Source organism: Stenella coeruleoalba (assembly GCF_951394435.1).
Source record: "Stenella coeruleoalba genome assembly, chromosome: 10".
NCBI lineage: Eukaryota > Metazoa > Chordata > Mammalia > Artiodactyla > Delphinidae > Stenella > Stenella coeruleoalba.
The window spans coordinates 81,491,895-81,516,302 of NC_137156.1; the positions used below are offsets into that span (position 1 = coordinate 81,491,895).

A 24,408-nucleotide genomic window follows, 5' to 3' on the forward strand; every position below is an offset into this window, starting at 1 on the left:
TGGTCCTGATTCAGGCCATGACAGATCTCTCATGGCTGTGGCCTGAGACTCTGGACAAGACGCCAGCGGGTTCTCATAGTGAGCAAGGGAGCCGGACAGCCTCCCAGCATCGGCCAGCAGAGGGCACCACCAGCCACTGCCTGGAACAAGCCTTCCTCACTGAACTGCAGGCCTCACCTGGGCAGCGCCCGGGGGACCAGAGTCTCCCATCCGGGCTACCTTGCCCTCACCCAAGCCAGCCTCTTAGCATGATCCCCCTACCGTAAGTAAGGAACACACCCCCAATCACACACCTTCCCTGAGCATCAGAATCAATCCTTCTTTCCTCCCAGCACAGTCCCTGCGTCTCTGACATAGCCCTGGGTTGGTTACTTAGCATATTAGTCATCTATCCTCAAAAAATGGAATCTCTGGGCTGGGGCAGGAGGAAGGAAAATAAATTCGGAGAAGATTAGCAAGTTTTTAAAGGTAGCAGGGAGTGACAGTTTTTCTCTCCTGGAAAAATAAGTCATGGTGCCTGTCAGTTGCAGAGACCTGGCAGGAGATCAAAATTACATCCTCACCTGCAATTAAAGAATTTAGTTTAAAGGAGGGGCGGGACACACACGTGGAAAGCAGCTCTGAATCTGGCTCCAAGGTTACCTGGTGTCGGGCAAAATGCTAGGCTGGTCAGGGGACACTCCCGTGACCTTCTCTGCCCCTTTGGAAGGGCAGAGGGAGTGTGCCCCTCACCGCTGCCTCAGCGCCAGGGCGCACACACCCTCTGCGATTCAGAGCCTGTGCAGGTACGGGGCCCCCGGGGGCTGAGAAGACCTCTCCCGCTTCCCTGTGGCTCCCAGGCCTGGACAGCGGAAAACCATGGGTCCTGGGAGTTCCCTAGCGGGGTCAGGGCCTGAGGGAAGAGTCTTTCAGAAGCCATCCCATTCCACGTGAGAACACCGTGCAGGTGCACTGCCTGGAAGGGTCAGGAAGCTAAACCCAAAGGGTTAAAACACACACACACACACACACACACACACACACACACACGTGCGCGCGCGCACACACACACACACACACACACGAAAGCCAGCCACAGGAAAGAGGTGGGACTATTGATTTCTGCATTAGGTAATGATGGACTCACTGAAATATAAACTCCAGGTCAGAGTGGGATGGGTGGGGAAGGGAGGGGAAGGAGGGGAGCTGGTGGAGGGGAAGAACATGGACAAATAGATAAAAGCACTAGCTGCAAGACTCAGCACTAGGTTTAAACATCCCCTTCAGTTTGCCTGCTGAGGGCAAGAGACAGACAAGAAAGACAGGCTTGGCACTTGTAATCACTCACCTCAGCGGGTGAGCCTTTCCCTACAGTCAAGCCTAGAAAAAAGAAAACCCACCCAAACTGTCTTAAAAAAAAAAAAATAAACATACTGGACCACACCAGAATTGAACAACCTTGAACATACTGAGATGAAAACCATGTTGAGGAGCTACTTTTCTTCCTCCAAAAACCCCAATCTTCTAGACGTGGGATTAAAACAAAGGGACGTGACTGTGTCCACCAAGTCCCAGGAAATGCTGCTTTCACGATCAGCGACCCACCGGGACATGGCAGGATAGCCCAGGCCCCAGCCCCTCCCCACCCAGGAGAGAGCCTGTCACTGCGGGTGTCAGGGACCCTGGGTGCCAGCTCAGGGCATCCGAGTCCCAGCCTGGAGCCCCGTGGGGGAAATCTCTTTACGTGAAGTATAAGCACACATTCCCGTCTGCACGGGAGCCTCGCCACCAGGCCGAGGGACCCAAAGCTGGGGAGGAGAAGGAGCCAGGTGCCTGGGCCACTTGTCAGGGGAAGGACGACAGAAACCACATGACAGAAACTACATGCACGTAGAAATTCTCCCACTGTCAGTGTGTCACCGTCCCTCGGGTTCACTGTCCTTTCTGTGTTTGAGCCCCAATACAGGCGCACCTCGTTTTAGTGCTCTTTGCTATATTGCGCTTTGTAGATATTGCCTTTTTTTTTTTAACCAAATTGAAGGTTTTGGCAACCCTGTGTAGTCAGATGATGGACAGCATTTTCTAGCAATGAAGTATTTTTTAATTAAGATCTGTATCTTTAATTAAGATAATTTTTTAAGACATCATGCTGCTACACACTTAACAGACTACAGTATAGCATGAAGATACTTTTCTATGCACTGGGAAGCCAAAAAGTGTGTGACTTGCTTTACTGAGGTGGTCTGGAACCGAACATGCAGTATCGCCGAGGCCTGCCCGGAGCCCCTCTCGTGAGAGAAGCACGTGTTACGTGGTGGAGCCATTCGTAGACAGAGGCTCTCAGAACAGCCACCCTTCGACAGCAGCCCCTGCTAACGTGAACTGGGGCGAAGAGTAGAGATGAGGTGGGCGTGAGGCCCCAGTGGCTGCGATCCGCGGGGCCTCGGGGTCCCGTTCTGGGCCTGCCTGCTGGGGGCTCTTTCCTCCCTCCGCAACAGGCCCCTGAACCCCCAAGCCCGCCGTGCCATGGGACGCGCGGCCCAGAGTTCCCCGGGCTCTGGAGGAGTCACCTCCGGGCCGTGTCCACAAAGCACCTGCGGAGCCAGGAGGGGACACTCACAGCTCGTGCAGCTTCTGGCAGAAGCTCCAGCCGTCGCGGTGGATCCGGGAGATGGAGTTGTTGCCAAGGTGGAGCTGGTGCAGGGCCGTGAGGCCATAGAGCGAGCCGCTGTTCACCTCCGTCAGGCTGTTGTACTCCAGGTGCCTGCAATGACGGCCACGTGCGCGGGGTGAGCGTGGACCCCCGGGGGCTCACGCACCCACCCAACCCACGGCGAAGGAGCGGCTCCCCGGCGTCACCCAGGATCCGATAGCACTGCTGGAGAGATTAGTGAGGGGAGTGTGCGCACCTACATGTGTGTGTGCACACCTGTCTGGGGGGCAGGAGAAGACACTCAAAGCAACGCAGATGGCGGTGAGGACCCAGGCCGACTGAGAGAGCTCAGAGGCCAAGGGGAAGCTCCTAGAAGCAACCTTACCAGCCGAGTACAAGCGAACCAGCACACACACAGGCAGAGGAGCTCCGAGCAGAAGGCAAAGCCCACTCCAGAAAGAGAAAGAAGAGCGATGAGGAGGAAGCTCGCATCATTATCCCCATCTTGCAGATGAGAAGACTGAGGCTGGGAGAAGCTAGGGAACCTGCCTAACGCTCATTCCCAGCTCAGCCAGAATTCAAACCTGGGCCTCGCTAACCAAGCCTGGGCTCTGGACCACTGCGCCAAGAAACACGGTTTGAGCTCTGGGGTCAAACTACTGGGATTTAATTCTCAATTCTGCCACCTGGCTGGTTGAAGGAGCCTGAACAACCATAAAGTGGAGATACCCAAGAAGTATCGACTCCACAGGGCTGTGCTGAGAAGGAAGAGAACGCAGGTCAGCGACTCAGCATCGTGCTGGGAACTGAGCTCCTGCTAAATTACGGAGGGACGTTACTACCATCCTGCTTCTCGACGCCGCATAGCCCGGCCACGGACAACTCCGCCCCATGGGACTGGCCTCTTGAACAGAAGCTACTACTTCAAATGCTGCTCCACGTTCAGTATTACAAGGGCTTCAGGCAACCAGGTTTCACTTTTATCCATCGTCCTTTTTCTGCCTCTGCTCAAAAGGTTAGCCTTTAATTTATAAATAACCTCTAAGGCAACTCTTTCTTCACCCCCCAACTGGTATGAATTTGTTCACCGTAAAACCCAAATGTCATGTGCTAAGGACTCCATGTTCTTCTGAGAATTCTGACTCCCGGCCCTCCCAGCTCATGACCACCTGGGTTCCAAAGTCCAAAATGACAGTTTTAAGAATGTCAAGGAAAAGCGTGTTCGAATATGTAAAAACAGAGGCAGAGCCACGCAAAGGTGAACAACGAAGAGAGGGAGAAGCAAAACAGCAGTGCTAAGGATGTCATTTTACAAAAAGTGTGTGTGTGCGCGTGCGCGTGCGCGTGTGCGTGTGCGTGTGCGTGTGTGTGTGTGAGTGACGGTGTGCATATCGAGAGATGCTCCTGATAATGAGGACGGCTCAGAGGGTTGATGGAACCGGACCTGGAGTTTTTGTTTTTTGTATCAGTTGCAAAGATAACTGATAAAAAGCTTAAACGGAGTGATGTAACTTGTAGAGACTGGAAGGGCATGGGGGTGTCCTGAGCGAGCTGAATCATTGACAATAAAGCAAGAAATCTCACGGTAACACATCAAGGTAGTGGTACAAGTGTATTAACTGGGAAGTAACCACTACAAATAGAAAACCCCAAAAAGAGAATGAATGGAAGTGACTGCTTGCCTCATGGGGGTGGAACTGGGGGAAAGAGAGAATGGCAGCTGGGATTGGTGGGCGGCAACAACTACTTTTCTTTACAATTTGATTTTGTTCAACTGTGAGTAAATGTTTCTTTTGATTAAAAATAAATAAATGTAAATGCTGAAAAGCTGAAGCTTGGTAACTGCCTCGTCTGCCCTTCTCCGGATGCTTTTCCATCCCTCCACAGGCAGGCAAGCCCCGTGATTGTCCACATCTGGCTGGAGCGAGCGCTCCCTCGATAAAAGTGGAACATCTGCAGCGAGTGGCTTCATTAGTTCACAGAACATAAATAAATCTCTCAGGATGAACTATACATTTTTGGCCCACCTGCACATCAAGAAAGATGGTCAAACCCAAAGTGAGGAGAGAGGGAACTTCCTGTGGCGTGCGCGATACAGGAGAGGATGTGGGAAGGGAGACCACTGTCCTCCAAGGCGGCAGGGTGGGGGTCTAATAGGGAAGAACAAATCTGACTCCATGTCAGATGCCTCTTTTACTTTAACCTTCGCCTTCTATTGCTTTTGCTTCCAGTTAAGAATCTTGCCTGTAGCGTGAAATATACAGGGTAGCCCATTTTCAAGGCTCTGACCTTTAAAGGTGTTAACACTTTTGTATTCACATAGAGATAAAAAGTTGCAGAACAGAGACTAACATTTGTATTGTTGGAGGTTTACAGGAACATCGGGACCTGACCTACACCCTAAGCTGCAAGGACAAACAACAACCAGCCACGCCCCTGCCTCACCTGGCCTTTAAAAATGCTTTGCTGAAACCCTCTGGGGAGTTCGGGGTTTTGGGGGCACGAGCCATCCGTCTCCTTGCACGGCCCCGCAATAAACCTTTCTCTGCTCCAAACTCCGACGTTTTGGTATTGTTTGGCCTCACTGCGTCGGGCACGTGCACTTGTGCTGGGTTAACAAGGGGAGGGGAAACGGGGAGGGGAAGCAGCCCCAGCAAAACAGCCCCTCTTCCAACCTCCCGAACCAACTCGCTTCACTGAATCCAATGAAACTCCCCCCAAGAGATTTTCTTAACCTGCAAGAAAAACACCCTGAGGTTTGGCGAAGTCCCCAAAGACACTGGGTGGCGCCCAGCTGAAGTCCCAAAGGGCAGGGGCTGGGTCCGGCCGAGGTCCTAAGTGGTCCCTCAGCGCCTGCAAGAATCCCCAGCGCGGGCCCGCACTCACAGCGCCTGCATCCTGGCCAAACCCCAGAAGGCGCCGTCCGTCAGCCTGCTGATGTTGTTTCGCTGGAGCCTCAGCACCTCCAAACTGTCGAGCCCTTGGAACGTCAGGCCCTCGATGAGCCGGAGCCGATTCCGATTGAGGTCCCTAAAGAGACGAAGCCAGCGGTTCAGAGCGTCCCCCACCCACGGCCCCGCCTACAACCATCGCCACGCGGTCCCCAGAGACAATCCCGGGAAGCCGAGACGTACCACAGACGTGCACGCCCACGTGCATGCAGACGCTGACGGGCCATTGCTAACTGGTGAAAGGGGGGCCCAGAGCTCCCAGAAGCCCACCGCACCCCCGAATGAGCGAGTGCTCCCATTTCTCCCCCAAGCACCCATGACTCTGCAGTGAGGAGGGGGTATGACTCAGGAGGTGAACGTCTTAGGTGAGCTGCCTCGTAACTCAGCAGCAGAGACCCAGACCAGATGCCTCAACCCAGGAAAAATCTAACCAACGGGTATCAAACGGCAACGACATTTCCCACCGAGGCACTACTCAGGTCTCTACTGATGGAGAGAAGCGACTGCCCTCAGGGGCGGGCATCTGGGCGCACTGCGAAGCGTACACACGGGCTTCCAACCCCCGTGCGCTGAAGCCTCACGGAGCCAAAAGATCTCAGGAATCTGGGTGAACTGGCTCCATCGGTAACACTCAAGGAAGGGAGCACACAGCCTGGCCAGAAAGCCCTTGCATTTCCCCAACTACTTCTGCAACGTCTCATGACCCACATACGGCCCTGAGCATCCAGAGAGCTTCTCTAGCACTGGAGAGGGCATGGCCGGGCCCGCCGCTCAGGTGTGTCGGGGCGGCGGGAGGGAGCAGGGCGGGGCACACCCCGTCTTGCCGCCAAAGCTGGCCGTGAACACTTGTGTTGTTCCGCTTAAACCAAACATCGATTATCAGCTTGTTTTCCCGAGGTGGCACTCTTCTGATACAAAAAAAGGACACCGGCCAACAAAACAACCAGGGGACAAACAGTCCATCAGGTTCTGGTAAATAGAGGTTCTCTTGACTCCAAACCCTGGGCCATTCTAGGAGGGCACTCAGCCGTGCTGGTCGAAAAAGTAAACCATGACACCCTTTCATTTAAAAAAAACCATCCATTAACTACCTTCTGAGATTAAGGAGATGAAGGTGGTGACCCATCTCCTGCTTCCTACCGCTGGCTACACTGACTTCCTCTCAAACTGCCCGAGCAGTGCCGGACTCTGTAATGTCCACAGTACAGATTATCCGGGTGCCTTCAAGAAACACAACAACCTCGGAGATAAACAAGGAACCCCACGCCCACAGTCTAAGCATCAGCCAGGATCAGCTAGGCAGCAGGATTCCGCACTGCGTTTCGGAAAGTGCCGATGAGGACAGGCATGTACGTCCTCGGTGGATCCTTCCTGGGCAACCTGGGGCGGCCCGCAGGCACCAGACCCAGCTTCTCATCTGCGTTTATTAGGCTCTGCGTCCACGGTAGTGGATGCACAGCCTGACCGAGGGGCAGCGGGGAAGGGGGTGCATTTGGATCGAGGTCCTGGGGGAAATCTGGCCTCCGTGAAGTGTGGCTAAGCTGAATTAAAGTGCAGGTCTCCGTACTCACAGTTGTGTCAGCCGGGGTAACTTGAATGCTTTCACAGGAAGCTGGGTGATCCTGTTTTTGCTCAGCCGAAGCGTTAGCAGCGACCGTGACAGACCGTCAAACGCTCCCGACTCCAGGGTGCCGATCCGGTTGCTTGCCAGGTTGCTGGAATGATTCATGAGAGAAAATGCGGTGGTCAGTAGGAGGCCTTCCTCATTCTGTTACCAACACCAGACCTGCCTGAGTTAGGAAAATGAGCTGAAACACACCCAGAAGGATGGGTTTCCAACGAGACATCTGTCGTCCCGAGGCTGCAAAGCTCACCTCTACTCCCAGACTCAGGTGTCAGGATCATCCTTGTCAGGCTCCACAGAAGCCCTGTTTGAGCCCAGAGCTCGCTCTGCTCGTGGCCGGAGGGGTTTACCCCAGGAGGGTGGGAGGGAAGTCAGTTACCTCCACCCCAGCCATCCTCACACCCCAGCTGGGCCGCTGCAGGAGTCCCTCGCACCCACTACCCAAGAGTTAGGGTTCAAGGTCGGTGAGAAGAACCTTAGGCAGCAGAAAGTCCACTGCGAAGCAAGGTCAGAGTGGATGTCATAATTTGGAGAAACAGCCTTTAATTTTGAAGTGGGTCTCATTGTATGACATGTAAATGCACAAAAACCAATTCATTTAAATAATTTTAAATGTGTCAGAGAAACATTCTAGTTAGAGATCTGCATGAGTGGTTACCAGTGGGGAGAGGGGAGGGGAGAGGGGGATTAAGAGGTACAAACTACTAGGTATAAAATAAATAAGCTGCAAGGATATATTGTACATCACAGAATATACCCAATAGTTTATAACAACTATAAATGGACTATAATCTATAAAAATTCTGAATCACTAGGCTGTACACCTGAAACTTATATAATACTATAAAATCAACTGTATCTCAATGAAAAAAAATTGTTTTAAGGGGTCTGCATGGAATCCCTTTAAAAAACAAGCAATAGTTGCATGGGATGTCCACCTACAGGATTACATGGGCAAGGGGCACCTCCCCTCAAAACGCAACGCACTGGGCAGCTAAGGTCTGTGCATTCTGTTGTATGTAAATTACATCAAGGAAGGGGGAAAAAAGGAGAGAAAAGGGGGTAACGATTTGGTCTTTCCTATGAGAAGTTATCCCCAACACTTTTCCTTCTACCTTCCCTAGACCAATGGTGCTTTTTGTGGCTTAAGCAAAAGAGAAAAAAGACCAGAGAGCATTTTTGACATTGGAGAACGGAATGGAAGAAGGCATTCTTCGTCTCCATCAGGCAGCGGCCAGGACAGGGCACATGAGGATTCTGTGCGAACGGAGCTGGACTGTTTGTTCTTAACACTCCAGATGAAAGAAGAAGAGTCTGTGCGATGAAGATATACCGGCCAGCATGTGCCAAAGTACAACATCCCCTGCTTTCAGGCAGAGAGAGAGAAGGTCACTGCAATGCAATATAGCAGTGGTGGTTTCTCTGTCCCAAACAAGTCAGTGCCAGGTGGCAGCCGGACACCTTTCAAAAGCCCTCACTGAGGGCTGAGCACTGCCACATCGGCCGAAGGATTAGCCAAGGCCTCCTTTTTCCAACTCTGGTGTTTTGACGCAGCCTAAGAAAGAAACCGCTCCTCTCCTCGGGGATCTCAACAAATCTGTGTGCCTGGCCTTGGCCTCTGAGCACACGGGTCACAACGACCCCTAAAGCCAGCCTCACGAAGAATCCTCCAAAGCGCTCACTAATAATGCAGGGGATGGGGACTCACCTGTCCCCTGAACGTGCCTTTTAGCCTGAGTTTTCAGTTTCTTCCCCAAAGCAACATTTTCCTACCAATAAGCGGTGGGTTAAACAGGCTTTGACTGTTTTTCTTCTGTCTGCCAACTGGTGGGGTGTGAGATGGGGCAGTAGGATGGGCAGAAGAGAAACAGACCGACGGAGAAGCTCAAGAGAACTCAGAGGATGCATGAGCACTGGCTGGCTGAGCCTCTGCAGAGAGGTTTCGCTCCCATGTCACTCATCTAACTACCCCCAGACCTTTGTTCTAAGCTTTCGTGGGAGGCAGCCCAGTGAAGGAGAAAGGAAACAGGCTTTGTGGTCAACACAGCCACATATTTCAGGCCTAGAGTCTGCTCTTAAATGGTCAGTCTGTTAGGCTACTGAACATCTCCCCGCCCCAGGCTTCCTCAGCCACGTCTACAGCCAGAATAACGCTGCTGGACTTGGAGATGCTCTATGAATGGGCTAACAGAGGACTACGGACCTGGGTCTCCTGCCCCCTGCCCTGCTGCGGGAAGACAAGGGAGGTGTGTGCCCGTCCCACTGACTCAGCCGGGCCACGCTGGAGGAGAGGAGGGAACGTCCACCTGCGTCCAGACCTGGGGGCTGCCGGCAGACCCAAGGCACTTACAGCTCCTTTATGGGCAGCCCGTGCGGGAAGCAGGTGCTCCGGATCTCTGTGATGTTGTTGGAGCTTAGATCCAGCACTTCCAAGGAAACGTAAGCCTTCAGCTGACTCCCTTCCACGCTGCGGATCCTATTGTGTTGCCTAAGACACACAAAGGAAGGTGAGTCCAGCATGTCATTTTGCAAAGAAACTATTTTCCTTAACACTTCTTCCAGACATTTTTTTCCCTAGCTGCTTTGCAATTTCAGAAAATTACAAACGCTATGACACTCCCTTTTTATTATTATTTGGCCGCGTCGGGTCTTAGCCGTGGCACACTTAAACGACATCTCCCATCCCTCTTTCCATCAAGTTCTTACCCGCAGACTGGGAGCTAGACAGAATGTCAAATTCTCTGTCTGTGACAAGTTTGTCTGCCCAAGTTCTAAGCCAGGCTACTCTCCCCAAGGACAGGAACACAGGAGTGATGTTTCGGACGTGTGGAGAGCCGCCTGGCATGAACAGCACTCAGATCTTACTGGTACACCTTCCCACAAAGGATGTGCCCAGTGCAACCAGCCAGCTTCTGATGTGGCTCGCATCTAGAATCTTCAGAACCTAGTCCAACCCCATCACTTACAAGAATGCAGGCACCAGAGCCCAGAGTTCAGATTAATCCAACTGAACGCATCATCACATACCTCACATTTTACCAACACCTGCCATGTACCAGGCGGGGCGACAGGCACAAGGGATGAAAAAAAGATTGCAAAATCCTGACAATCTAATAAGGGACACAGGAACTCAGTGCTGGGTCCAACTGGAATCGAATCCCCTGCACCTCCAACTCCACACTCTTGATAGCTCTGTTCCTCAGTTTCCTCATCTGGAAGATGGGGCCACACCCTTTACTTCAAGGATATGGAGGATCCCACCTGAACCACACTGCTGTGTCTGGCAGATGTTCACATAAGTGTTCAGTGTTTATCTCCCTCCGAGACTTACTTGTCCTTTAACCCTCTTTCTAAAAAATCCTGCAGTCTAACCCGCCAACCAGTATTTATTAATCAGGAGAAATTCGACAGACGCTAACCAAGGCTGGAGGGAGCAGGTGGCCCCCATGTGGGTTTCGGTCTGCCTGGCAGATTCAAACCACCGCGGCCCCGATCCCAATACTCAGATATTTCAGAATCTGTGGAGTGGTAGCACTGGGCCTCTGGGCTCCAGCCTTTCACTCAGGCCAGTTTCTGAGTAAACAGTATCGGGGTCTCCAGCCAATCAAAGCATTCTTGAACACGATACAAGTGAGCCAGGCGTCGCTAACCAAGTGGCATCTCTCTTAAACAAACACTTGACCAAATCGTTTCCAACAGGCATAAACAAGGCCCTCTTTCCCAGAAGCTCTGGGGCTTCTCGCCGACGCCTTTGTTTTCTTCCCCTCTCTCCCAGGCCCTGAACCCAAAAATCCATTTACAAGGGTACAGCTCCTTTACACACAGCAAAGCCACAACAGAATGAGAGGCTCCTTTTCCCTCCATGTGCCCCACCCCCAACCTACTTCCTTTGAGTTCTTTATTAACTTCTTAATAAAGATAGTCTCTTCAGTTTTCTGACTCCAAGAGAAAAAGAAAAAAAGAATAGAAAAGAAGACCTTTATTATGTAAAGTATGGGAAAAAAGAACAAGAAATAAAGGGAGTAGAGCTGAGCCTCATCCAGGAACTCTGAATGCAGTACCAGGGAGCTGGGAAAAGAAGGTCTGAGGAAAGAAGGGAAGGGGCGCCGCTGGCCCCAAGTCACACAAAGAGGGACCATACACAGTCCAAGGGACCACGGGACAGCTGCAAGCCCCCGCCCACTTCTCCCACTGCCCCTCCACCCCGTCCTCTCCTCTAGCTCTTTCATCTTACACCTTCCTTCTTTTTTCTCGTCTGTGTATTTATGCACTGAATCAAACATGTTCTGGGCCCCTGCTCTGTGCCAGGCCTAGGCTGGAGGAAGGATGCTGTGATGAAGATGGGTCTCTTTCATACACTGGAAAGAGGTCCCTGTTGAGCAGAAGAGGCAGCCATGGAGATGAGAAACAACGGAGCGGAGCGTGGGAGCGAGGACGGATGAGACCTGCCGGGAGGGAGGGCGGAGCTGGGGAGGATTCTGCCGGAAGAGGCTGCCGGGGCCAGCTCCAGAGGGTGGGATGTGCGTGCTGGCAGGAGACGGGCCGGGCAGAGGCAGGGGGACCACATCAGGCAAGCCCTCGCAGATGCCCTGAGGAGTAGGGCATCCATGTCCCAGGGGACCAGGTGAGAGGTGGTGGCAACAGAGAGACAGACACAAGAGAAGAAGAAGAGGGGTCCACAGGACCTGGAGACGACAGATGGGGGTGCAGAGAACGGTGATCCTAAATTTTCTCGTTCAGAAGTGCTAAGGTAACCAGGCGACTGGCTAGACCTTCCAGCCTTGCCCTTATGGGCTATTCTCAAGCCAGCAGACGTAGAGATGCTGTCAGGACATCTCACAGAATGGGAGAAAACATCTGCAAATCACCTATCTGATGAGGAGTGAATATCTAGAAGACACAGGAACTACAACTCAACAGCAACAACACGAAAAACCCAAACGACTCCATCAAAAAACGTGCAAAGGGCTTGAATAGACATTTCTTCAAAGAAGATAAATGGCGAATGAGCACGTGAAAAGACGCTCAACTTCACTAAGTGTTAGGGAAATGCAACGAGATAGCACCTCGCGCCCACAGCATGGCTACTATTACAAAAAAAAACTCCGGAATGGTATGCGGGGCGGAGGATGTGGAGAAACTGGAATCCTGGCGCAGCTGCTGAAGAAAATGGTGCGGTAGTTCTTCGAAAAATTAGGCACAGAATTATCAGCGTGTGACCCAGCAATCTACTTCTGGGTGTTCATCCAAAAGAAATGAAAGCAGATCTCGAAGAGTTATTTGTACACCCATGTTTATAGCAGCATTATTCACAGTAGCCAAAAGGTGAAGCAACCCAATGGATGGATGGATGGACGGACGGACGGACGGACAAACATGACAGGTGTACACATACAAAGCACTATCATTCAGCCTTAGGAAGGAAGTTCTGACACACGCTATTAACACGGATGAATCTTGAGGACACTGCATTAAAATGAAAAACCCTATGACTCCACTTCCATGAGTACCTAGAGTAGTCAAATTCATTGAGACAGAACGTAGAGCGGCGGTTGCCAGGGGCTGGGGGGAGGGGGAGCGGGGAGCTGTTTAATAATTTTGGAGTTTTCATTTTCCAAGATGGAGAAAGCTCTGGACATTGATTACACAACACGAGTGTACTTAACACTACTGAACTGTATACTTAAAAAATGAGTAAGACGGTAAATTTCATGTAATGTGTGCTTTACTACAATTTAAAAACAAAACAAAGCAAAAATCAGCCAGCTCACAGGACTTGTTTGCCTAAAACTCAGATGACGGCTTTCCTGTCTCACTCAGGAGAAGTCCTTACGATAGCCTCCGAGGCCCCTGTGGTCTGCCGCGCACTTGCCTTGCTGCTCACTTCCTACTCTTCCGCCTTGTACTCTGCCCCCCACACTGGCCCTCAGACACGGCAGGCAGACGCCTGACTCACGACCTTTGCACTTGCCTTTCCCATTGCTTGGAATGAATGCTCTTCCCCCAGAGATCCACAGGTCCCATGCCCTTACTTCCTTCCCATCTTTTTTCACATGTCACCTTCTCAGTGAGGGGTCCCTGGCCACAGTCTCCCCCCCCCACCATTTCTCCCTCCTCCCTCCCCCCCACCACTCTCACACTTTCCACTCTCTTGCCTGCTTTATATCTCTCAGTATTTTTTAATTATCATCTAATACATCCAGTATTTTGCTTGTTTCTACCTTAACATCTTCTCTCCCACCAGGATGTGGCTCCATGAAGGCAGAGATGTTTGTTTGTTTTGACCACTGCTGGGCCTCCAACCACTGGAATAGGGTGAGGCACACAGTAGGTCCTCAAGAAATAACTGTTAAAGGAATCACAAAGAATACAGGTTGAATTCAGAAAGGCTTAGACACAGATTTGGGACTCATCTACATTGAAGTAGAAGAAAACCCAGGCAAGCAGATGAGTTTAATCAGGAAACATGAAGGAAAGAGTTTGCCAACTGCCCCATGGCAGCACTGCTCAGAGACAAATGACCCAGCCCACAGCGGCTTCAGAGCTTCTTGGAGCTCAAAGAATGCACATCATCTTCTCTCCCCAGGTCTGGTCCCTCTGCTCTAGACTCTAGCCCAGCACCCTGATCAAACTCTTCCTGAATTCCTCCTATTCAGGAAAGCTGACCACACAGCTCTATCTCCCTTCTCTCACTAGAGCAAGAATCACACCTTGTTAGACGTCTCTGTGGACCCTGGCAATTCCACCCAAGGCCATGAGTTCTTCATGGGCTGGAACATGACATGGCATTGAAGAACATGGCCCTGCCTGAGTTCAAATCCCCATTATACCACTTACAGGTGTGAACCGCTATAAAGGTGGTGTGAAGTTCCCAGGCCCTGTGGGCTGATGTGACCTGACATGAAGCAGGTACTCAATAAAATGAGTTCTGCTTTTTATTAGCCATATCTGTACCCTCAGAGCAATGCTCAGGACCTAGTTTGCAGCGGGTGCTCTGGAAAAAGAAGGAATGAATGGTTCCTAGTCCTGCCCGACACTTCAGTGCAAACAGGCAGGCCTGACTCCTTCTTGGGAACAAAGGGCTGACTCAGAGCTCTCACTCTTAGCTTCATGCATGAAACGAGGCTGCTCCAGCTGGAGAGTGTCAAAAACCCCACCACTGAGAGACTGGGCTATTTGGGGAGCTGTGCTTCAAATTAAATCCCAGATTGAAGCTTCTGCAGGATTCAGGGGGCCTAGAGATCTGGTGGGTCCCCAACCAGCTGGATTACATCCTCCTCCTCACTCCTGTAGCACGTGGGACTCGGGCCCACGCCCCTGACCCCAGCCCACCAAACCCTACCCCACCAGGGACATCCCCTCCGGACACCTGTCCATCAAGGTTCAAAGACTCAGTATTCAGGAAAGCCTCCCTCCTCCTCGAGAGGTGTCCCACTTTCATAAAACTCTCCATGTTTTAATGCCACGTGCAACACGAGCGGTTATGTCACTCCTGTAATGTTAACTAACTGTCCAGTTTTCAAGGCCCCCGTTCATCTTTATAACCTCTGAATCCTTGTCCAAGTTCTTTTTAACAACAGCCGACCAATTACCGAACACACCTCTAGGTAGCAGGCCCTGGGTGAAGGCTCCGTGAAAAGACACAGCAATCTCAGGAGGAAGGTACTATTCTCATCTTTACAGCTGAAGACACTGGGGCTCAGAGCTCTGCTGGGCTTCAGCCACGGTCACACAACGGGGACACGAAGAGGAGCCAGCGTGCAAGCCCAGGGGAGCGGGACCCCCCAGCCCATCCGAGAGGCTCTCCAGGCGGAATTTGAGGTGCACTGCCCCAGATTCAATCCATAAGCCTTCAGCAGAGCTTGGCTACATGTGACTGGCGGCTGGCTCTTCCCGGGTCAGCTCACACTGGTCTGTGTCATTGGCCCCAGCCAAGCTGGCGTTTGTACCAGCCTCCCAGAGCCCTGTGTGAGCGACAAGTCTGCAGAGAGCGGCAGAGGGCCACGCTGAGCAAATACGGCGGACGAAAGCTCCGGCTCACAGTGATGGAAGCTCCGGGTGGAGAGAAGAGAACAGTGCAGGACAAGCTGCAAAGGGAGGCCCTTAGGGCTAGAAAACAAGAGTGAGGAGAGGGCAGGGGAGAGGGCAGTGTCAGAGGAGTACTTCTCTAACCGGTCGCATCCAGGGAGCAGCCCAGCCCTTTCTCTGCCACCAAACAGAAGCAGAACAACTCTGTGGTGACAGGGACTGGGGGGAGGGGTGGCGGCCAGATCGCGCAGCCTGTGCCTCCACCCTGGGTTGGTGTAACCCTCAGGCTGTCCTCTGGGGTGCGGAAACTGTAATACGGCAGAAGTCTATTAAACCAACACCTGTTAAAGGCTTCACAAATAAAATCCGGCTTCAAAGGCAGGCAGCGGGAAAGATAAGCTCTCTCCACTGGGCTACATTTTCAGAGTCGATGTTAAATTAGACAGTGAAACACCCGGCGGCATTTGAAGCCAACACTGAAAGCTTTTCATCATAAGTGATTGTTCCACTGTGGTTCTGTACACTGGGGTTTAGAAGGTAGTGCCGTCAGTGGTGGAAAAGATCTCGTGTCACAGATAACAGCCAGGAAGAAAGGGCGAGGGGATCAAAGGAGTCAAGGTGGGTCAAGTGGATTACAGCTGGTTGCTGAAATTAGGCACCTACTGTCTACACCAGGGGTCAGCCATGGAGTCTATAGTGGGCCAGATTTTAAATATTTTAGGCTCTGTGGGTCATTCAGCCTCTGTCATGCCAACTCAACCCTGAAGGTGGGGTGTACAAGTAGCCGCAGACACTATGTGAGCCGAGTGTGGCTGTACCCCAAGAAAACTTGCTTGACCAGAGCAAGCTGTGAGGCAGATCTGGCCCCTGGTCTACACCACAGAGCAACCGGTCTGGATTTCTGGGAGGCAGGGACCCAGATTCTAATTCTCGCTCTGATGCAGCTTTCCAACCGTGTGTAAATCACTCTTTTTGAATCTGGTTTAACCACCTGCAAAATGGGGCTAAACACCTCTCTGCAGCAGAGAGAACCCTCCCGTGCTCCCTCCAAAACCCAGGTCAGACATCAGTCATCACCATCTTTCCCAATGACGTCTCTCCTACCCCTTCAGGAAGTGAAACGGAACCTAAGTTTACATCATTCTCATGCTCCTCAGAAGATGATCCAGGTTCCTGACCGGGGCCAGTGGAGGCAGGCTGGCAAACAGAGTGATCTTACAGAGAACAGACATTCACACTGTGTATCCTCGCTCTTTTTAGTTCTTCCAATGACACAGAAAGAAACACACCGAAGCCGGCCATCACACCAGTCCTAATATCTAAGCAGGCGTGCCCCCAGCTCTCCCAGACAAGTAGGGTGACTCACAGCAGTGCACGCGGTCAACTCCTGCAGTGTTGACTCTTACTAGATACAGCAAACTTTCCATCACGTTACCTCAACATCAAACTTTTAATAATCAGCAAAACTCCACTTACAGCTCTTGCCTCATCGGAACCTCTGGCTAAGAAATAGTTTCACACAATCTAGCCCAGAAATGGGGGTAAAAATGTAATACACCTGCCACCACTCCCATCCCTCCCCCTCCCGCCATTCCCCACAGTGACCCTGGCAGACGTGGTTAATCAAACTCCACACCCTGCAGCCTCTGAGCACCTCAGAGCATGTTGCACCTGGCCCATCACTGTGCTGCTCTGGAATTCTTCCTACGGCCCTGCACCACTGCACCTAACCCCACTGGCCCACGTAGCAGGTGATCAAAATGATCAGGATGAAGGCCGTACACGGTATTAATGATTTAATAACCCGAGTAGCCCTGATGTTTACCTAAGGGGGTTCGACTGTATTATTGCAAGCGCTAAAAAACATTAATCATTTCAAGGACACACAAGAAGACATTGATTTCTCTTTTGTTGCAAAACACAGCAGTATCCAACAGACCATGCGGTCGGGGCAGGGGGACAGTCGTTCTGTTTGTTTGCAAATGTTTTTACTGAAATATCACAGGCATACTGAGAAGGGCACCAATAATAAATGTAGAGCTCAATGCATTTTTACAAAATGTCTGCACCCGTGTAACCACATGACAGATACAGAACATTTTCTACATCCCAGCAGGCTCCCTCCTGTCACTTTCCTTGTCATCTGTTCTTCCCCAGTGGAACCTTAACTTCTACCACCTATGATTAATTTTGCCCGTTGCTGTGCTTTTTCTCCCTGGAATCGTTCCATATATACTCTTCTGTATCTGGCTACTTTCACTCCACACATGAGACTCATCCATGTGGTTGCATTAGCAGGACTTAAGTCTTTTTCATCACTGTGTATTATTTCTCTCGAGGGAACATAGGGCAATTTACTTTTCATTCTACTGCTGGACACTGAGTCATTTCCAGTTTGGGTTATTGCAAAAACCACAGCCATGCACAGGGACATGCCTTTTGCGCATATCTTTTCGTGCACATTTGCCTGCATTTCGGGCAGGAATCGATGTCTAGGGTGGCGCTGGTACACAGTCATGGGGCCCACGTATGTGCAGCCTCGGCAGACACCGGTAGATTCCTTTCAACCAAATCCTTCAGGGTTGAAATGCATCTGGAAAGTCATCTGATCCACAGGCCATATCTCACGCTGCCTCATTCAACCACATTCTCTGATGCCACCGCCCCCGTGTGTCCCTCCTTCCTGTACCATTCCCCCACAAACAGCATTAGGAATACAGCCTGGAACCACGGAGCATGAAAAAGCTCAATCTAATCTTGTCCAGGTGTCAAACAGAGTAATTGTATTATCAGTGGGGGGCCTGAGAAGCACCAAACAAGAGAAAAAAAGAGAATTAATAATGCTAAGTCCAGGGGCTTCCCCGGTGGCGCAGTGGTTGAGAGTCCGCCTGCTAATGCAGGAGACATGGGTTCGTGCCCCGGTCCGGGAAGATCCCACATGCCGCGGAGCGGCTGGGCCCGTGAGCCATGGCCGCTGAGCCTGCGCGTCCGGAGCCTGTGCTCCGCAATGGGAGAGGCCCCAACAGTGAGAGGCCCGTGTACAGCAAAAAAATAAAAATAAAAAAAATAATTCTAAGTCCAAAATTGGTAAGAAAACTGTGAATGTGCCCGTTATTGGGACCAATGCCCATAAGCATCTTGAAAATAAAGATAAGGAGATTTTAAAAACAACTCATGAATCCAGGAGAGCTTTCCTAGGCCAACTCGAAGAAAAGTTTCTCTTCTCAGAATGACAGTTGAAAGCATCACCCTCTCACTAGGGCTGCTTTGCATTCGTCTTCTTAAAAATGAAAACCAAAACCATCTGTTCTATTGCATAAATCGACAATTTGCCTTAAGAAACCAGTGCCTCATAAGGACGGCCCAGCCTGGGTTATTTGCTGGACAGGAAATGAGACTCCGAATAAGCAGGTCTCCTTCTGTCTCTTGCTCACTCCCTCTCCCCACACCCGCTGCTGGTGAATCACCAGTTCCCTGGGGAATTTTGGCCCGATTCTCAGCCTGGCTGCAGATGACGTTCCGGATCTGTTTATTCAGGTGGAGATCGGACAAAAAACAAGAGTGGCCCAGTGGCGGGATAAACAGCCTCCGCCAGGCGGGGTCAGACCCTCCGAAGGCAGGACTGGGCTGTGTCAACCGACCTCCCGACCCGTTCACTTCCTTCGGGGTCACTTTCCCCTTGGGGTCTTCAACGGACCGTTTTGATGAACTCCATATGAAGAGGACCCGGGGTCCCCAAGGCGCCTTGATGCACCACATCCCGTTTGGTTCTCCCACCCGCGGGCTTCTACACCTCGAGCTGGAAGTCCGAGATCTGGAATGAAGAAACTTAGGCACAGTCAAGAGTCAGCCACTATGATTCTGTGAAGTTAAGAGCGACCCGAGCCATGAAGGGCTGCAAATCATCAGGATCCAACCCCAGCTACAAGCACAAGACGAAGACGAGCCCTCCTGAGGAAGTGCACACTGCGGAACAAAAGCAGCTCATCAGAAAAGGCACCTACTGCATGACTCCGAACACACGACCTTCTGCAAAAGGCAAAACTGTGGGGACAGCAGAAAGATCGGTGGTCAGCAGGGGTCTGGGAGGAGAAAGGAATGAATTGGTGATGCACATGGGAGTTTTTTAGGGCCATGAAACTATTCCGTGTGATACTGTAATGGTGAATAAGCATCACGGAACATCTGCAGAAGCTCAAAGAATGTACAACACAGTGAACCCTGGAAAACTATAGGTTTGGTTAATGAGAATGTCTCAGTACTGACCTATCGATTGTAACAAAGCACCAGACTAATGCAAGATGTTAACAGCAGTGGAAACCAGAGGGGCACGTCGCAGGGTATAAGGGAAGTCTCTGTACTTTCTGCTCCATTTTCCCGTAAATCTGAAACTGCTCTAAAAGTCTATTAATTGTAAACAGAACACAACAAAACCTCCTAAGGTGTTAAGTAGTCCCAAGATCATTACATCATTAGAATGTAAGTTTAGTTGGTCTTCTTTACTGCTATATATCCTTAGCACCATGAGTATAGAGCCATGAGTATAACATAAAAGACATTCAATAAGACTCACAGATTTAGAGAAGGAACTTAAGAGGTTATCGGGGGGAAGGGACAGACTGGCAGTCTGGGATTGACGTGTACACACCACTATATTTAAAATAGATAACCAACAAGGACCTACTGTATAGCACAAGGAACTCTGCTCAATATTCTGTAATAACTTAAATGGGAAAAGAATTTGAAAGAGAATAGATACATGTGTATGCATAACTGAATCACTTTGCTGTGACCTGAAACTAACACAACATTGTGAATCAGCTATGCTCCAATATAAAGTAAAAATTAAAAAAAAAATCTGTTGAATAAACAAATGAATTACAACTTCAGTTCAGTCTCCTGTATTTGCCACCACATTCCTGAACAAAGGAATGTTATTCAGGAAAAAAAAAAAAAGGCAAAATCAACCATTCAATTAAACAAAGCTTTTAAAGAGAAAAATGAGAGGTGTAATGTAGAATTCACTTTTTTAGGCAGGGAAGCTGACAGACGGCCTTAGAAGAACATGTCAAACACAATGGACTTTCAGGCTGATCGTGCAACTCCCAAGTTCAATGTTACCCCGAACACGGACATTCGTTGATCAGCCGGGGCTGGCAGAAGTGGTGGCTCTACTCACCACGCAACGGCCACCAGTCCCCCCGTCACCCCATCCCTGGCAGCAGCGAGGGCAGATCGGCCCTAACCCAGGTCCCCATAGCCACACACATGCTTCCCCACTCCTGCCTCAGCCACGGTGGAAAAGGAGGAGGAGAAATTCAACCAGGGGAGCTCCAACCCGACACGCTGACTCAAGGAAGCCCTTTAAGCCACGTCTGGACTGCGCTCCCCAGGGAGAAGGGCCGTGCCATTTCACACTGGCAGGGACTTCTAAGGGCTGGCTGGGCACTCAGCTCCGTGACCAGGGGGAGGTAACCTGCCCTGCATGTGGGCAGGCCAGAGCGGCACCAAGTCGGGCCAGGAGATGTTAAGTTAGGAACAGCGAGCCACTCCATCTGCACTCCCATCCACAGAGGGGCATCCCGGGTCAGAAAAGCCCGGAGAGTTTCTCTCTCCTGGTCAAAGCTGACATGGCCACTCTCGGCTTTATCTTCCCTTAAATGAGTCAATCCAGCCCTTTTTTTCTTCTTTTCTCCCCTCGCCCTGGCAACCTGCTCCCTGAACACCCTATCCTCTGCACCTCGGGGGGTGGTGGGGGTGGGGAGCCCAGCTGTCAGGCCACGTCACGTGGAACCACACACCCTGGTACCAGTAGGGAGCCCATGGCTGAACTTGACTTGCCCGATTTCTCATTACAATTTTCAGGGCGGCTCTGCAGGGAAGGACAGCCACAAGCCTATCCAAGAGCTAGAGGCACAGACTCTCCCAGATTCAAGGGGATGAGCCACCATTCCCGGCAAAGAAAGGTGGGAAAGATGGAGACATGGCAGCGATCAGGAACCAGGTGGTCAGAGCACCTGTTAAGGCCAGGCTCAACCAAGCGGTGTTCACACAGCCCCTCCTGGAGGACGTGAAGAAGCTGCGATGGGTACTTCTCCTCTAACTGATGGCTCTCCACCAACAAGGGTTAGGTGGGCAAGCCCCCGGCCGGGTGACACGATCAAGCTGCTGGGCTGCGCAGAGCAAACACCCCTCCCCAGGGTCCATAAATGCTGGCTGGCAGCTGGTGGGTTGGGGGAGCAAGGGGGTCACCCAGGGATCTAAGACTGACAGGCTGTGTCATTAGCTCCTCACAGACCTGGCGGTTTCGCTTCTCACGGACCTCACCACCCAGGACTTGAAAAAATGTAACCACCACATAGAAACAACATAGAGGCTCCACTCAACATCTGCAAAGGAAACCTAACCTCATCCCTCTCGGGGCCGGGCTCGCATTGCAGCCTCGGCCACCAAGCTGCCCAAAGGACTCAGGCGCTCAGGAGACTGTCCACACCATCTGCCAAAGCAAAAGGTGGGACGCGGAGCTGATGCGCACTCTCTAAACCACACAGGCAGGAAAGGTAGGGAGAACTGTAACCCTATAACTCGTAGCTCTGGGACAGAACAGGAGGACACTGGAATTTCCTCCCTCTCTTTTGCCTATTCTTTTAATGTGCTTATCAATTACGTAAATAAATTAAATAGATATTTTACAAAGCTGTTAACTCGACCTTAGACACTTAACTTTGGGACCTGATCCTTAAGTGTACCAACACCTGGCCTGCCTGACAGCCCCCAGGCGGAGGGCCCTGGGGTGGGGCACAGCTGAGAGGCCCGCCTAAGGAGCAGCGGGCCTTTCTTCAAAGGGTACCAGCAGCGAGGAGCCCCAGGGCCGCCACTCAGAGCTCCTCCCCTCGTTTATCAGGCATCCCTCACCGAGCCAGGGATGACGCCAGTTCCAGAGTCTCCTCTGGAACCCCCCGAACCCCTGCATGCACGGGCACACAGCCTGCTCCGGGCCTGCTATGAGCCCTGGGGTCCTCTGCAGCCTCCAGGGAACGGGTCCAACGCTAGCGTTGGCTGCACAGGGCGGCGGACCCTCCCAGGAAGCGGGCCCGTGCCGCTTAGCCACTGAGGATGCGCACACTTCTCGCGAGATACACAAGCCGGACTAGGGCTAACAAATCGAGCGTTTCGTAGTTCGTGCTTACTAGGTACCAGGCTCCGGTTCAGCTCGTTTAACCCCCATGACGACCCGAGAGGCGGATACTGTTACCATCCCCATTTTACAGACGGGGGTGATGAGCTGTAGGAAGCTTAACCAGCAGGAAGCAGCGCAGCTGGGGCTGCAGCCCAGGCACGAAGCCTCGTCCCACACTCCTGCGTAGAACCGAAGTGGGCAGAACCACCCCCGGGGAAGAGGGCTTCTCTGGACAGTACCCTGTGTCTCCCACCTCTTCTCAGCATCCACCAGGGCCGCCCCCGGATCCTGTGACCCGAAGGGAGGCAGGACCCGCCTGCAGATGCAGGAAGGGCACATCCTGCCACCCCCCGCCCTTCCATACGCACACGTGGGCCTCTCGGACCCTCGGCCCACCGCGTGTCAGTGCACAGTTGCTGCAGGGCCCAGCCAGACCTCTCGCTATTTATATTTAAGATGACGGGCGCGGGCCCTAAATAGCAGCGTCAGAGTGGCTCTTCTATCCTCCGGCAGTAAGTATGACAAGACTGAACCGGGCACTTTTCAGGGAGCAGAGAAAACCTGCTCACCCTCTGCTCCACACCACACTACAGAGGCACCGCTCGGCCGGATTAAGAGAGGGTAAGACGCTGCTCTGGGGTCACCCAGCTAAACAGCACGCGAGCCCAGGTGCCCTCTGGCTCCCGGCTGCGCTCCTTTCTGGAGACGGCCTGTGGCTACGAGGACAGAGACGGGACTGGGGGTGCTGGGGCGCTCCCGTAACTGCCCCCCCCCCCCCGCCCCGCCAGCCACTGCCAGCATGTTCCCCGGCTCGCCTGCCAGCTTCCCGGCACCTCTGGAGCTCCAGCGTGGAGGAAGCTGTTTCAGCACTTGGCTGCAGCCTCCGAGCCAAGATCCTCCCCGCCTCTGGGGAGTGATACCACTGACATGTCTTTAAAATAAAACCAGGCCTGCTTCCTGCCCCATCTGGAAGACTTCTGATCTCCCGATCATAGGATTCAGGGTATCTCTTATCACGCAATTTCCCAAGCCTTCAGCATACGACCTGACTGCACTCTGGGAGGGTTAAGGATGTGCATGGGCGGGATTAAGGAGTCGGCTCTCTAATGCAGTCCTTCTTATCCACCCTGAGATGATAAGACCCGCGGCAACATCAAAGCGGCACCGACTCTTCTCCACCCCGGAACCACGCCATCCTCTTGTCTTGCCTGTTCTGAGTTCCTACAGGAGCCAACTCTTGCTCTGCTCCTTTCATGAAACAACAAGCTTCGATTTTCGCCTCTGTTTCAGGTTTCAAAATACGTATCGGCCGTCGTGGCCACCTCCTGGAGCTGCGGGGACCCTCCACTGCACCGCCCTGCCCAGCTTGCCGCGCCATGCCGTCAGAAAAAACCTGCAAACAGCGCCGAACCTTTGTCATTTTGCAGGGCCTCCCTAGTGGTGCAGTGGTTGAGAATCCTCCTGCCAATGCGGGGGACATGGGTTCGAGCCCTGGTCCGGGAAGATCCCACATGCCGCGGAGCGACTAAGCCCGTGAGCCACAACTACTGAGTCCGCACGCCTAGAGCCCGTGCTCCGCAACAAGAGAAGCCCCCACTCGCTGCAACTAGAGAAAGACGGCGCGCAGCAACGAAAACCCAACGCAGCCAAATAAATAAAATAATTAAAATATGTATCATCATGAACCTCAATGTCAAACGTAAACTAATGACTTTTAGAAAAAAACGTCGGAGAAATCTATGTTTCGGGCCAGATAGATCTGACCCTAGGGGCACAATCCATAAATGGAAAAATCAACACATTGGACTTGCACCAAAATTAAAAACATTTGCTCCCGGAAAGATCCTATTAAGATGAAAAGGCAAACTACAGACTGGTAGAAAATATTTTCAGACCACATATCCAACAAAGAACTACTATCTAGAATATACAAAGAACACTTGAAACTCAACGGCAAAAATAGCCCAAACAATCCGGTTAGAAAATGGTCACA

At 51.8% G+C, this 24,408-nt stretch overlaps 1 protein-coding gene across 2 annotated transcripts in view; it reads right to left on the bottom strand.

Annotated features, from left to right (window-relative positions):
• The window catches only part of LRIG1 (leucine rich repeats and immunoglobulin like domains 1), a 119,012-nt gene that overhangs the window by 28,924 nt on the left and 65,680 nt on the right, over positions 1 to 24,408 (bottom strand). For both annotated transcript variants that reach the window (XM_079935012.1, XM_079935011.1), the window contains 4 exons: positions 9,558 to 9,695; positions 7,155 to 7,298; positions 5,519 to 5,662; positions 2,600 to 2,743 (listed from right to left, as the gene is read on the bottom strand). In XM_079935012.1, the coding sequence (XP_079791138.1) occupies positions 2,600 to 2,743; positions 5,519 to 5,662; positions 7,155 to 7,298; positions 9,558 to 9,695 (570 nt within the window). The remainder of the gene's footprint in view (positions 1 to 2,599; positions 2,744 to 5,518; positions 5,663 to 7,154; positions 7,299 to 9,557; positions 9,696 to 24,408) is intronic.